The sequence below is a fragment of the Squalius cephalus genome (assembly GCF_949319135.1).
Source record: "Squalius cephalus genome assembly, chromosome: 4".
NCBI classification, from domain to species: domain Eukaryota; kingdom Metazoa; phylum Chordata; class Actinopteri; order Cypriniformes; family Leuciscidae; genus Squalius; species Squalius cephalus.
The window spans coordinates 46,721,095-46,736,281 of NC_137125.1; the positions used below are offsets into that span (position 1 = coordinate 46,721,095).

The following is a 15,187-nucleotide window of genomic DNA, read 5'->3' on the forward strand; positions in this document are numbered from 1 at the left end:
ATTGGCAGCTGTGAGAGTCTCTCTCTCTTTAGGGGACTGACAGGAGCCAGTTTCTTCAGTGTGTTTGAGGGAGCAGAGGAGAAACAGAGTCAAACAAACAGTGTGACGAGCAGAAGAAGATGGAGGGATTTCTGACACTCGTTTTCTCTCCTCTATAGTCACTATAACCACATCTGGTAAGTGCAAAATAGATTTTAAAGAAAAATTGACACTTTTAAAATAAGTAGTTTGTTTATGATGGCATTATACCACTACACTCTGAATAGAAGACTTTGTAATATCTAGAAACTAAGATCTTGACACTAGATCATTAAATATCAATTACATTTTATAAATGATTTGAGTTTTTACAGGAAATCAATTTGTTATACACTCATGTCCAGCTTTAGTTGTCCATTAGAAATATATATATATAATTATATAATTATTATTATTATTATTAATATTAATATAATATATTTTTTTTGCCAACTTATTACATCTTATGTTTCTTGACTTTGCATGATTCAGCCCCTTTCTCTCTTTCATGTACAGATTTTGAGACTGTGAGGTTAGTTGGTGGTAACAGTCGCTGTGCTGGTAGAGTGGAGGTTCATCATGATGGTCAGTGGGGAACAGTGTGTGATGATGGCTGGGATAAGACTGATGCTGCAGTGGTGTGTAGAGAGATAGGATGTGGAGAGGCTCTAGAGGCTGTGCGTAATGCTCACTTTGGACAAGGATCAGGACCAATCTGGATGAGTTATGTGGACTGTAGTGGATCAGAGTCAACACTGAAGAACTGTAGATCAAGAGGATGGGGTGTTCATGGCTGTGGTCATCATGAAGATGCTGGAGTCAGATGCTCAGGTGAGCGGCTCCATACATCACTCTGTTAATACATCACTGATCAGACTTTCATTAATAAACATCTTATAAGCAATTTAATGTAATTCAATGTAATTGTTATCAGAGCAAATCATAAGCTAGTTGATAAAAAGTATATATCTTATTGTCTTAACAACTAAATTTGATCTATTTATAAAATCTATTATCAATGAAGGAATATTGTTTTATGTCCATATTATAATCATTGTGACAGATGGTCTTCTCTTTTGTGTAAATATATTCAGAAACAAACTACGGAAGGTCAAGACTTGTGGACGGGTCTCACCTGTGTTCTGGGAGAGTGGAGATGCTTCTTGTAGGCGGCTGGGGTTCAGTGTGTGACGCTGCCTTTGACCAGCAGGATGCAGAGGTTGTGTGTAGAGAGCTGGACTGTGGGGCTCCTGTACAGGTGCTGGGAGAAGATGCTTTTGGCAAAGGAAATGATCAGATTGGATCAAAAGAGATTCAGTGCAGAGGAAATGAAACACACATTCGACGCTGTCCATCATCAACCTCACATAATATAAACTGCACCCATGACAATGACGTGGGACTGATATGTTCTGGTAAAATGTCAATGTTCAGCCTTTCAACAGAGAAATCAAATTATTAACTAAAACTTAATTATTTGATCAGTTTCAGTAAACTCTGTGTTCTTTGTCCAGGTTACACAGATCTCAGACTGGTAAACGGCTCAGACTCTTGTTCTGGAAGAGTGGAGCTTCGGTTCCTCAATGAATGGGGTACAGTGTGTGATGCATGCTGGGATATGAGAGCTGCCAGTGTCCTCTGCAGACAGCTGAATTGTGGGATTGCTGTGTCTATTGTGGGATCAGACTGGTTTGGAGAGGGAAGTGGTGAAATCTGGGCTGATGTGTTTGATTGTGACGGGAATGAAACAAAACTCTCAGAATGTTCCGTCTCTTCATGGAGTCGAGCTGAATGTTCTCATAGACAAGATGTTGGAGTCGTCTGCTCTGGTGAGCAAATTCACACCGTGATAAAGTCATTGGTTTCAGATTAAAATGTAGTATACAGTTTAGATAAATACTGAATTACAAATAAATACTCTCTCCAGGGAGTGAAGCTCATCTGAGGAACTGCAGCTCTCCACAAACTCTCAACTGCAGCTCCACACAACAGCTGTCAATCAAACACTTTGGTGAGAAGAACAACATCTGGGCAGATTCTTTAGTTTTTAATGATAAATAATGTTCATGTGCAAGCACTGTTTTTCTCTCTCTGAATATCAGGTCGCGGGTCCATCAGGCTGGTGGGTTCTGGGGGAGACTGTGCAGGGAGGCTGGAGGTTTTTCACAGCGGCTCATGGGGGACAGTGTGTGATGACTCCTGGGATATTAAAGATGCCCATGTGGTGTGCAGACAGCTGCAGTGTGGAGTGGCCCTCAGTAACCAGCAGGTACCAGCCTGGTTTGGTCCTGGTTCTGGACCCATATGGCTGGATGAGGTGGAGTGTGAGGGGAATGAGACGTCCCTGTGGAACTGCTCTTCTCCAGGCTGGGGGAAACATGACTGTCAACACAAGGAGGATGTAGGAGTTGTGTGCTCAGGTGAACAGTAAAGTAATGTGATTGATTTTTATATGATTGATATATTATTCAAATGTTTAAAGGAATAATGTACAGGTGATCATTTCTGCAAAATAAAAACCAGGATCATCAGGAGCGGATGGATCATATTTTACAACAGTCCATCTTACTGTATAGTCTGATAGACAGCGCTGCCATGGATGCCGCTACATTTTAAATATTTTTTTATTGACCAAGCAGAATCAAGTAGTACATAAGATTCATAATATATTATAAAAATATATTTAAGTATCTTTTTTAGATGCTACCAGTATAGCAGTGTGCATTAGCCTTGTATTAACCAGTTATTTTGGTGATATTTTAGGTTTAGCACAACTTAAACTCCAATTGTTTTAATACACATCCTTTTCCATCCAGAGTTTAAAGAGATCAGGTTAACTGAGGGCTGTGAAGGGAATGTGGAGGTTCTCTACAATGGATCCTGGGTAAGTTCAAGAGTTGTAACTCTAAACATGTAAGATGAATTTTATTCTTTTTACAAGCATTTCAGTAGATTTTTTTAGTAAGATATTTATTTTATATTATTGTATGTGATGTTTAATCTCACTTTAAATGAGATTTACTTTACTGGCTTTACACTTTACTGGCTCAGGAATGTGGAGTGGGGTCCTGTTTCATATGTCAGAGCACGCAGGAATAGGGAGGCGCGCATAGACACACACACACACACACGTGTGTTTTACTTTTCGACACACACATTAGAAGCACGCTCCTTATGTTTTGAGACGGTGCTTTGACAGACATTCAGGAATGACTATGTGAATTCAGTTGTGTAAAACAATTTTGAATCCATTCATACATTGCATTTTTTTGTGGACATCAATGGTATACTTCAACTTTCTAAAATAAGGTAAGATGATTTTATTTATTCAGCTGAATGAATTGGTTTTAGTAAGCTTTTTATTTTATATTCTTTTAAAAAGAACAGAACATTTTTTCAACCTTAGTAAAATTATTTTATTTTATATTATACACTTTTAAAGGTATGTTTTTCAACTTTAGTTTAATTATTTTTGCGGGCATCAGTGGTATGGACATTGATGTGTTAATTTTAACTCAGTCATTTTTTATTCATCTAAAACTAAAATAATTGGATCAATAAGATATTTATATTATACTTTTAAGGAACGGTATGTTTTTCAACTTTAGCAAGATATTTTATTTTATATACACTTTTAAAGGTATGTTTTTCAACTTTAGTTTAATTATTTTTGTGGACATGAATGGTATGGACATACTTTTCAACTCTCTCTCTTAAGAGCTTCTTGAACATGTAAGTTCAAGAGTTGTAAGTTTCTAAACATGTAAGATGATTTTATTCACCTAAAACTAAAACAATTGGTTTTATATTCTTTTACAAAGAACAGAATATTTTTTCGTATGGACAATGATGTGTTAGGAGCTACTTCTTCAACTCTCTCTCTAAAAAGGTAAGACAATTTTATTATTTTGTTTATAATTGGTTTCATTAGCTTTTTATTTGATATTCTTTTATTCAGCTAAAACAATTGGATCAATAAGATATTTATATTATACTTTTAAGGAACAGTATGTTTTCAACTTTAGCAAGATATTTTATTTTATATTATACACTTTTAAAGGTATGTTTTTCAACTTTAGTTTAATTATTTTTGTGGACATGAATGGTATGGACATACTTTTCAACTCTCTCTCTTAAGAGCTTCTTGAACATGTAAGTTTCTAAACATGTAAGACAATTTTATTCAACTAAAATAATTGGTTTTAGTAAGCTTTTAAACACTTTTAAAGAACAGAATATTTTTTTCAACCTTAGTTAAATTGCTTTAGATTATATAATTTATATTATATAAATTATATAAATGATAGAATATAAAGGATAGAATGTTTATGTAATTTTTATCTAAAACTAAAATAATTGGTTTTAGTAAGCTTTTTAAACGCTTTTAAAGAACCAAATGTTTTTCAACTTTAGGTTAATTATTTTTGTGGACATCAATGGTATGGACATTGATGTGTCAATTTTAACTCTGGCATTTTTTATTCTTTTATTCATCTAAAACTAAAATAATTGGTTTCAATGTATATTTTATTTTAAAGGATGTGAAGTTTTTGTGTGACATACTTCTCACTTTCACTGCGGAGGGAGGGAGCGCCTGTGACACACGCACACACATATAACCACACACGCACACCCATTTAACTGGGACAAAGTTCAAACAACCGGCAAAAACATCTGTTCTATTTAAATAAGTCAAAACTAGCCGTCAAAATTATGATTTAGGACTAGCTAGGTCATAGTTCAAAACTAACTGTCAAAAAACATGATCGATATCTAGCAGGGTCAATAGGTTAATCCATGACCTCATTCCAGAAGTTCAACCCATCAATCATAAAGGTCACAGGAAGTTCAACCTGTCAAAAGGTCAAAGGTCAAAGTCGTAAATCATTTTGACACAAGCCCCCCCATAAGTACTACTTATATATATATATATATATATATATATATATATATATATATATATATATATATTTCTAACTGGACAACTAAAGCTGGGCATGAGTCTATAACAAATCGGTTGCCTGTAAGATCTCAAATCATTTATAAAATGTAATTGATAATTAATGATCTAGTGTCAAGATCTTAGTTTAGATATTACAAATGCTTCTATTCAGTTTGTAGTGGTATAATGCCATCATAGACAAACTACTTATTTAAAAATGTTAAATTTTTAACTAAACTCTGGAGGATTAATGGCATCATATATTGCTTATTTAAACATGTAAAATTTGCCATCTTTACAGTGTATTTGTACTTACCAGATGTGGTTATAGTGACTATAGAGGAGAGTAAAACGAGTGTCAGAAATCCCTCCATCTTCTTCTGCTCGTCACACTGTTTGTTTGACTCTGTTTCTCCTCTGCTCCCTCAAACACACTGAAGAAACTGGCTCCTGTCAGTCCCCTAAAGAGAGAGAGACTCTCACAGCTGCCAATGACACTCACTGTTCCCTTATTAGACACAACAGAGGAAATCATCAAACACAATCACTGACAAATCACACAGCAGCATTTTTATTTTCTCCATATATATCAATAAAGTGTGAGCGCTGATGAGCGGGACTCCTCCTCCAGTGTGAAGAGACACTTCACTGAGGACAGACTCGTGTCAGTCATATGTCAGCGTGGAGAGAAAGTCACTCTAAACTTACAGGAGATTGATAGAGAAACACTGCAGGTTATATTCAAAGCCTGTCTCTGCACACATACAAGACTGACTGATCGCTTACTGACACTTTATTTCACACACAAAAATACTTGATCTTTGTTATAAATATATAAATCATATTAAACTGAACATTTTAAAGTTATTTTTGAAACAAATGTGTATAATATCAAGTGTATTATTATGTTCTAACCAAGAGCACAATTAACAATATGTTAATAAATTATTAAATTAACTGGAATGGTTGTGTACAACAAACAGAAAAGTTTCAGACCACATTTGTAAATAAACATTGTTTTCTTTTCCATATATTCATTTGGCATTATATTCAACACATTTGTAGCTGTAATGTGTTTAATATTGCAATGCATAATTCCTCCAGCAGAGAGCAGCAACACACTTATTATAAAGAGAAACAGAAAAGAGTCTGTTCCATGTTAGAGCTTCTCATAGCATACATTTTTATTGGCAGAAAATGTAAATTACTTTGTTTATTGCTACAATTTTAATTTATTAGATAGAGTGAAGTCAGCAAAATTGGGACACTTTTTTGGTAAACTGTGTATTAAATACAAATAAATCTATTCTACACTGTTAATGTTTTGAGAAAATGCTCAAGGTCTCTTGCATCTCCAGCTATGGTTGTTTGAAGGAATATGGGTGTTTTTTTAAGATATACAAAGACTCAAAAATGAAAAGAACCCATTTTTATTCTATAGTCTTCATGTAAATTTGGGACACAATTTAATCTAGTTTGTGATTGGATAATACAATTGCTTGCAACGGGATATTGCACAAATTCTTTTTTAATAGAAATTATTAAAAATGTAAAACAATAACTTTATTAAAACGTACACTCAATAACGGATTGTGTTGATGATGTTTCATGCACAGCTCTGGGCTCATTTTAAAACATTTTGGAACAGTAATAACCTTTGACCTTTCAGTAAAAAGATTTGTTTTGTTTTAAAAAAAACAATTTCATTCCATTAGCTTTGGCATATTCAAAAGCTTTTTTTAGACACGTTTTCTAGTTCCTTCTCAGACAATCTGAGATATTGTTCATTGGTGTGGACACAAATACAGTTATCATTATAGTTATCTATATAGGCCTAGTTATCGTGCTTGGTGTGAACGGGCCTTTACCCTACACTCAGTGTTGACCCTTTCATTATTTCTTCACTCCACTGATAGGCTTTACCTCTCTTGTTTGACTCACATGTTTTTTTTCCTTTTTGTGACATTTTCTGTAAAACAAAACAACTTTTCACATTAAGCAATGAATTATCTTTTATTTTATAGGATGTCCCACTTCCCATTTTATCTAACATTTTAAGGTAAATTGGGACAGACCACCCACCATTATTGCAAATTATTTTTTAAAGAGCACTACACCAAAAAGCTTTTTTTGTCCCATTTTAGCTGATGTCCCGCTTTTGCTGACTTTACCCTAGTTCAATTCATATCACATTAATTTTACTCTTTCTGCCTTTATGAAATAGGCTATTGCACTAATACAGTAGTACACAGAATGACGATGATGTAAATACAAGATAGTCTACTGATACGCTTATTTATTGTATTTTCAGCAGGTTCTCATAATAAGAACCTCATAAGAATCGTTTCTAAAAGTATGTGTTTATTAAAAATCAAATGAAACTGTCAAATAAAGCCATAAAAGAAAGGGGCAATTTATAATTAAAAAAAATATGGAAAAAATAAAACATTAGTTGGATTCCTTTTTAACAGTTAATGTCTCCCCCTCCAACAACAGAATGTCTAGTTGTACGTTCACTGTGTGCTGGTCAGTGATTTTATTGTAAATAGCCTAAATGTTGAACAGCAACATCCATTTATTTATTTAACTCCATTTCGCACCCGCTCGGTTCTCCCGTTCCGTCTGAACTTTTCCCGAGATTCCAGCTACAGTAGCCTACTTAGTTGCTTTAGCGTATCAACAATTTAATTAACTCAACTCAATCCATGACCACGACTGAAGTACAATGTATCCATTAGCATGTATCGTAAGCATAAAAACTCATGTTTGATGATGGGTTCAGTCCTACCAGGTGTTCTTGCCACTGTAGCCTAATTACCGAAAGTTACACTGTAAAATCGCTTTAATTAGGCAGTACTTTCCGGGCTGTAATCTAAAGCGTTACCAGTTTTTCTTCAGTTATAGCAACATTTATCAGTAACTTGTTTCATGTAGCTCATTTCACTGCACAGTGATTTTACACTTTATCTGCTGTTGTAGCCTTATAGCCTATGCACAGAGTGACAGAATGTATGTAGGCCTAATCTAATGACACTCTATAGGGGGTTTTAATATAAGGGTTTTCACTGACAATTTTTTTAATTTGCCCTATAATATTGGATATTTTGCCTTTGAGTCAGGTCAGCATGTACATGATGATGCTTTATTCTAGAAGAAAATGGAAACATTTAGTAGGCTATAGCCTACTATCATATATATATATATATTAGGCTATAAGTTTCCTTTTATAAATTTGACTCTAGGCGACGTCTGACGGCGGCTAGATTTAGGCCTATACAGTGCATGTCGGGGTGGTGGCTGTTTGCTATTTTAACATACATGTAAGTAGCCTACATGTTTACATGTTTTGCCAATTGCTTGATCAACTTACTATATAAACCTATATAGAAGTAATGCATTGTACATGCATTGCACGTGTTTTTGTATTGTTTAAATGTGAATATGAAATAAAAAATAGTGAATAGGCCTACATGTTGTGTTTGTGGTATAGGCCTACAGCCGTGGATCAGTTGCACACTGCAAACGCATCATAGGCTATGTGAAAGTACAATAGCGCGTTTCTAACCATTTCTAAAGAAAATATATTGAATTTTTGAATAAATGGCAATAATGTATATTTTAATAACGTTATAGATCCTTAATAATCCATAATAAAGGACTAAAATTAGAATTTATTCTGTCTGAATCTCATCTCTGTCTCATGCTTCCCCAGGTCAGGGGTTTGCCTTCAACAAACTGAATACAATAAACTTCTTCGAAAGGAGAGGAAGAAAAATCAAGCATCAAAAGTTCAGTTAGAGGAGAAATATCCCGAACATCTGAGACATCTGTACCTGGCTGAAAAAGAACGACTAGATGAAGAAGAACAGGAGAAAAAGAAGAAAAGATGTGAAGGGAGAGCACTGGATAAAGAGACAGAGTCAGATGATGAACTAAACATGGAGTCAGATTCTTCAGATTCTCCTGAGAAACACGTCTTAAACACAACGACTGACCAAACTATCGACCCTGATCCTGATTCATCTAATAAACCAGCGCAGTCTGACAGGTACAGTAACAGATAAGTGTATAAACATACACATATATGTGCGTGTGTGTGTGTATTATATTCAAATAATAGTCCATTTGCATCAGCAAAGACATTCCTGATTTGTGTCATCAGCTCCCACAAGGCCCCGTTCATTCAAAGGAAGAATAAAATGTCTTCGTATCAAAAGACAAAGCAAGAATATGAGAGGATGAAGGAGGAGCGTGCACGAAAAAGAGAGGTGAGGCAATAGAAACTGGCCAATATAAAATTATTATATCTAACAAATGTATACTCAGTGCTAGAGTCTACAAATGCAGTTCTTTTACTCAGGATGATGGAATTGTTGTACAGTTTTCCATTTCCTAATGAATCTCCTATGTGATGTCATTAAAGGGATAGTTCACCCAATAATGAAAATTCTGTCATCATTTACTCATCCTCATGTTGTTCCTAACCTGCAAGACTTTCGTTCACAAATGGAGATATTTTAATGAAATCTGAGTGATTTCTGTCCCTCCATTGACACGCAATTACCACTTTGATGCTTCAAAAAGGCCATAAAGAGATTGTAAAACTATAGTTTGAATTTTCTGAAGAGAAAATTATATGATGAATGGATTTAATTTAGGATTTTATTCACATATAAACATTCAGCAACTCACACATCAGTTGTGGTAAACAGAATAAGCATGTGAGAAATAAATAATGAGGTTCATTCTGGTGTTACGCAGCACGTTTGAGCTTCAGCAAGAACCAATGAGGTTTGTTCTCGCACGTCAAGCAGGATCTGTTGAGCTTCTGTTTATGTTCGCTGAACAATGTTTATATGTGACCCTGGACCACAAAACCAGTCATATGGGTCAGTTTTTTTTAATTGAGATTTATACATCATCTGAAAGCTGAATAAATAAGCTTTCCACTGATGTATGGTTTGTTAGGAATATTTGGCCGAGATTCAACTATTTGAAAATCTGGAATCTGAGGGAGCAAAAAATCGAAACATTGAGAAAGTCGTCTTTAAAGTTGTCCATTTATGTTGCCAATTTGGCTGCATTCACTCACAAAAATAAATGTTTTATATATTTACAGTAGGAAATTTACAAAATATCTTCATGGAACATTATCTTTAAAATTCTAAAAATTTTTGGCATAAAAGAAAAATCAATAATTTTGACCCATACAATGTATTGTTGGCTATTGCCACAAATATACTCGTGCTGCTTGTGACTGGTTTTGTGATCCAGGGTCACATATGTGAATCATATAAATAATATAAAATGATCGTGTCTCTTGGTAGTTGCGTGGACTGTCAATGGAAGGACAAAAATCTCTGATTTCTTTTCAAATATCTTCATTTGTATTTCGAAGATGAACGAAAGTCTTGTAAGTCTGGAATGACATGAGGGTGAGTAATTGATGACATTTTTTAAATTTTTGGGTGAACTAACCCAGCAAACATTGGTCCGACGGCAACGTCGTGTCCCTGGCCAAAAATAGTCGCGGTAGGACGGCATAAATCGGTAAAAATATGTAACACCGAACACTTCCTAAAAATGCATTCAGATACATTTGTACATGTCTACAGTTCTCTGGGGTTGCATGTATAATTGTTATTTTGACTTTTAGCTACGTGTAGTTCAATATATAGTGTATTGGGTGAGAGGACGTCACCTGGCGACGTCTTTTACACGTGCATTCATGACCCTCTATGAAATCCTTGTGAAATATGCAAAAGCTGTGCTTAATCCTTGCATGGTTAATACTGCAATAATTAATTTAATTGCCCAATTAGATTTTAAGAGGTTGTGAAGACGTCCACTGACGTCCTTTACACGTCTAGCAAGACAGAAAAAAACAGGAATTATCTTTATATGAAATACACGATTTGTATACAAAGTAAATATATTTACTTTATCTTGTTTAAATAAATTATAATCACAAAGTGCCCAGTGTGGTTAAGTGATTGCAAAGCCACTGCATTTTAGTCGTTTTAAGTGGACGTCCAGTAGGTGACGTCCTTTACACGTGCATTTATAGTCCATCATGACCCTCTATGAAATCCTTATGAAATATGCAATTATGCTTACACTGGTTGATATTGCAATAATTAATTTAAGTGCCCCAAGTAGTTTTAAGAGGTTCGAAAAGACGTACACTGACGTGCTTTACAGGTCAAAACTGTGCCACCGAGATGTTGTAGCAAATCTCGCGATATTGCAAAATCCAACGATATGATATATTATCTCGCGATAAAGCAGCCATTTCCCCATTTTTCTACAACCACCAGACGGGCTCTGCAACCACGCATAGCAACCACGAGGCGAGCAGGATTTGAGGGTGCATTGTTGTGTTGCCGAATTACTAAAAATCTGCTGTTGGGTAAGTACATTTTGTATTATAAATGTAACATTAGACATTCTCTGCTTCAACATAGTATCCGCCTTCAATGAAGTTAACGCTTGTCAATGGAGAGGGGACAGACTCTTTACAAAGAGTTTACAAGTATAAATTAAATGTACGAGAGTCTGGTAGAACCAGGCTAATTTTTTTCTGCCGGTGAGACCAAATTTTGTTATAGGTCGCGCTGGCGCGACCGCAACATTTGCCCAGCAGCGAATGGTAAAAAAAAAAAAAAAATGAAAGCGGAACGAAACTGCGCTACTCGTTTGTGCTTACGGACCGTTTATTAGTTCGGACCATTTCGGATATTTCATGAGTCAGGAGGTGTTTTGCATAAATGTTAACATAATATCCCAAAGCGTTTCTGTGATTTACTGTGTTTATATCTTACACTACCATAAAATCAACTATTTGTGCAGGTGAGGTAATGCACAATGAAAATAGTCAAGTATCAGGAAGGAGACTAACTTTACCTGATTCCTCACCTATGGCCTCAGCTTTAAATACTTAAGTAATGCTTTATGGCCGTGCCTTTTTGCATAATGAATATAAATCCTGTCTGTATGCAAAGAACGAATCTTCAGTTTTTGATCATATTTGAAATGTATTGTGAGTGTATTATTGTCACTTGGAGGGCAGTTTAATGTGCTCTCTATATTAAGGCAGTTAATGTGTTTGGCTCAGGTTTGCTCTGTTACAAAGTTGCTCTCTAACCATACTCTAAGATTACCAATTTTGTAATCACTTCAGTGAAATTTTTAAAACGTGATTTTGTTTGTTGTGCTTGACGAAATTACATTAAGTTTCCATTTTTCTTTCAGGGTCACATAACGAACAGCCATCTGTCAGACGTAGAATTCAGGAATCCTTCTCCAGGCCATCTGGCAGAACCAAAGAGACATTGCATTTGTTTCTTGTTTAATGTCCTTCATAAAGGTGTGTTTTGTTTTTTTTTTTTTGTTTTTTTTTACCATGTAGTTATGGTGTTTATTGATTAAAGTGTCCTTTCTTACCTTAAATATTTTTCACCCATTTGTTTTTAATGTCTCCAGTTCCAAATTCTGCATTATCATCCCAGTCCCAGAGGACACCCCATTTTATGTGAGAACTTTGCGATTTGCATCTTATTTTATACACAATATACCTTAAATGCAAACATACATTTTTCTAAATAATTGTTCATACAGTTACAAATATAGAGCCTATAATGTCTGTCATTGCTCAAGAAAAAGCTAAAGTACAGCCAGCTAATTTTATAGTAACTAATGCAGTATTACACTGTGAAGTGTATATTTGAACAGCAGTCTTATCACTTCACAATTTAACATATGTAGACCAGGTGTAGCCAACCCTGGTCCTCCAGAGCCACTGCCCTGCTTGTTTTCCAACTATTCCTGCCCTTCCAGCTTCTGACTGACAGCACACCTGATCCATTATTAGTCAGCAGGAAGTAGGGCAGGGATAGTTTAGAGTGGCTCTCGAGGACCAGGGTTGGCTACCTTGGATTTAGTCATTGTGAATGATTATTATATGGCTAGATGGCTACAATAGTTGACTATGTCCAATTGGATTACAAGAAGTCTAAATCTTTGCTACATCCACAAAGTAGTTAAAATAAAACAATATTGTTTACTGTTTTTATTTAACTACCCTCTTATTTAAGTTTGTGTGTGTTTTGTTTTCATTAACAGAATTTCCAAATGTTGTCTTGCCTCTGGACCGCTGCATTCGGGAGAGAGCACAGAAGTGAGGGTATGTGTGTTAATGGTCTTTTCCAGCTATGGGTTTGTCCTATCCGAAATTGAATTTACATTTTACAAATCTTTACATTTTGAAATAACTGGCACCAGACCCTCAAGGAGTGCTTACCCCATGTCAACTGAAAGTGAAAGAAATATTATATATTTCTAATTATTGTGAACAGCGTGATTATTTATTTATTTTTTTTTGTAAGATAAAATCAGAGATTGATTTGGTAAATATGGATGATGCTCAAAGACTGAGCTGGCTGTTCACATGTGAAACATATAAATTAGCCAATTATCTTGATCTTATCTCTTTTTTTTTTTTTTACTATTCGAACACATTTAATGCAGAACATCTTTTATTGGCATAAGATTATTATGCAGTAAAATAACATGGTTATTTTCCAACATAAAAAAAAAAAAAAAAGTACATTTACCTAGAAATTAGCCTTTTTCTTTTTTTTTTAAACCATATTCTCTTTCCTCAGATACTGTGATGAGGTGGAGCCCAAATGCTCCAGACTCAGACATTGATGCAGCAGTGGAGGAACACCTGAAGAACGCTCCAGGAACAGCTGAGGGTGGTGGATTTAAAAATGAGCCATAAAACAAAAGCCATAAACTTCGTAGACTCTAAAAACTTTTATTTATGGCTGTTTAACAGTAATGCAAGACTGTTAGTAGCTGAAACTTAGTACTGCCACAGCTCTGACTTCTATTCATCAATGATGGAATATTATAGAAAGACTCTAAAAATGGAATGCGTTGACTGTTCCTGTACTTTTGTTATATTCTGGTTTGATTAATGTCTGCTTAACCTTAATGTGAAACTGTTAGAGAAAATGCCATTACCACAGAATTTACCACATTGTATTATATCTAACAACTGGAAGACATTTCAAATGTAATATTCACAATAAAATGTTGTGCTAAATTATAGCACTATTTTTTGCTTCAGTCCACAAATAATTTGTTGATGTACACGTGATTAAACGGTTTTATAGACGTTCAGGTCTGACCGCACCGATTTTGGACCTTTTTAGAGCCTTTGTCAAGTTCAGATGTGTAAAAATAGCCTTAATGATTGCCTTTCACGATGTTACACAATATGGGTGTGATTATTTTATATGCAGGATTATATATATATAATAAACATCCAGAAGAACTAAAAAAATAAACCCATTTAGACGTCCAGGGACGCGCAGAAAAGACGTGGAATTCACGGCCAGACGACGTCAAAGACGTCGGTTCAACTTTCATTTTGGAACTATTTTTCAACCATGACGGGACGTCTCGGACGGACGTCTTTTCAACGGTCATTAAACGTCCAAATGTTTGCTGGATGAAGGTAAATCAGTAGCAAAACTCGAGAGCACGTAGATGTGAATTTGAGAACTTGTACAATAAATATTCGTACTTGTACATGAACATTTACACTCACAGCTCAAATGTGAAAACCTGTAAAATAAAAATCTGAAGTTGAATGTTGAAATTTGTACTCGCAGACAATAGTCACAAACCTGTATTCTGAAGCTGCAGACAAGTAGACACAAATGTGTAAAATGCCATTCACAGAAATACAACGACAGACACAAACTTGTAATATATATTTTGCGTTTAATCTTACATTCACATTCGCGGTACAACCTCAATTAGGCACTTGCAACTTCTCAAATCTGTCACTGCAATTTCAAATTTCGCGCCTTGACTTTTGCTACTCTTTTCGCGATATATCAGGTGCAAAACTAACTTGTGCACTTGAAACTCAGAGGCGGTGAGAGAGAAAGGGGGGCGGGAGGAGGGGGGGGTCAAAGGAGCCGTTTTATTGGTTGGCACCTAGCCAATGAAATGGGACTTCGACGATGTCACGAAACCCGCGTGCACTGAAACTAGACTGATATTTGAACGTGTGTAGAGGGAGTTCCTTTAGGTTATTAGCAGGGGGGGTGAAAAAAAAATGGCGGTGGTGTGAGTCATGCGGGTAGAAGGATCCCAATAATTAACTCCAAAACTTACAGAAAATCCTCACATTCTTCAATTATTTTTCAGTAC

At 35.3% G+C, this 15,187-nt stretch overlaps 1 protein-coding gene and 1 long non-coding RNA gene across 4 annotated transcripts; both read left to right on the forward strand.

Annotated features, from left to right (window-relative positions):
- Positions 1-3,029: 3,029 nt before the first annotated feature.
- LOC307157511 (thyroid transcription factor 1-associated protein 26 homolog) lies at positions 3,030-9,398 on the forward strand. Of its 2 annotated transcripts, XM_079869430.1 has the most exons (4): positions 3,030-3,327; positions 3,840-3,907; positions 8,673-9,008; positions 9,123-9,398. In XM_079869430.1, exons 2-4 carry the CDS (start codon positions 3,858-3,860, stop codon positions 9,238-9,240), a joined length of 504 nt encoding a protein of 167 aa, XP_079725556.1. In that variant the 5' UTR covers positions 3,030-3,327; positions 3,840-3,857; the 3' UTR covers positions 9,241-9,398. The 2 variants fall into 2 exon arrangements, with proteins under 2 accessions (XP_079725556.1, XP_079725557.1); XM_079869431.1 differs by lacking the exon at positions 3,030-3,327 and having other exon boundaries at positions 3,620-3,907.
- A 1,898-nt stretch (positions 9,399-11,296) lies between these two features.
- On the forward strand, positions 11,297-14,123 carry LOC307157513. 2 transcript variants are annotated; one of them, XR_013821014.1, is made up of 5 exons: positions 11,297-11,369; positions 12,212-12,326; positions 12,443-12,491; positions 13,082-13,148; positions 13,624-14,123. It is a non-coding gene; the product is annotated as an uncharacterized lncRNA (long non-coding RNA). The 2 variants fall into 2 exon arrangements; XR_013821015.1 differs by having other exon boundaries at positions 13,082-13,142.
- The last annotated feature ends 1,064 nt before the right edge of the window (positions 14,124-15,187 follow it).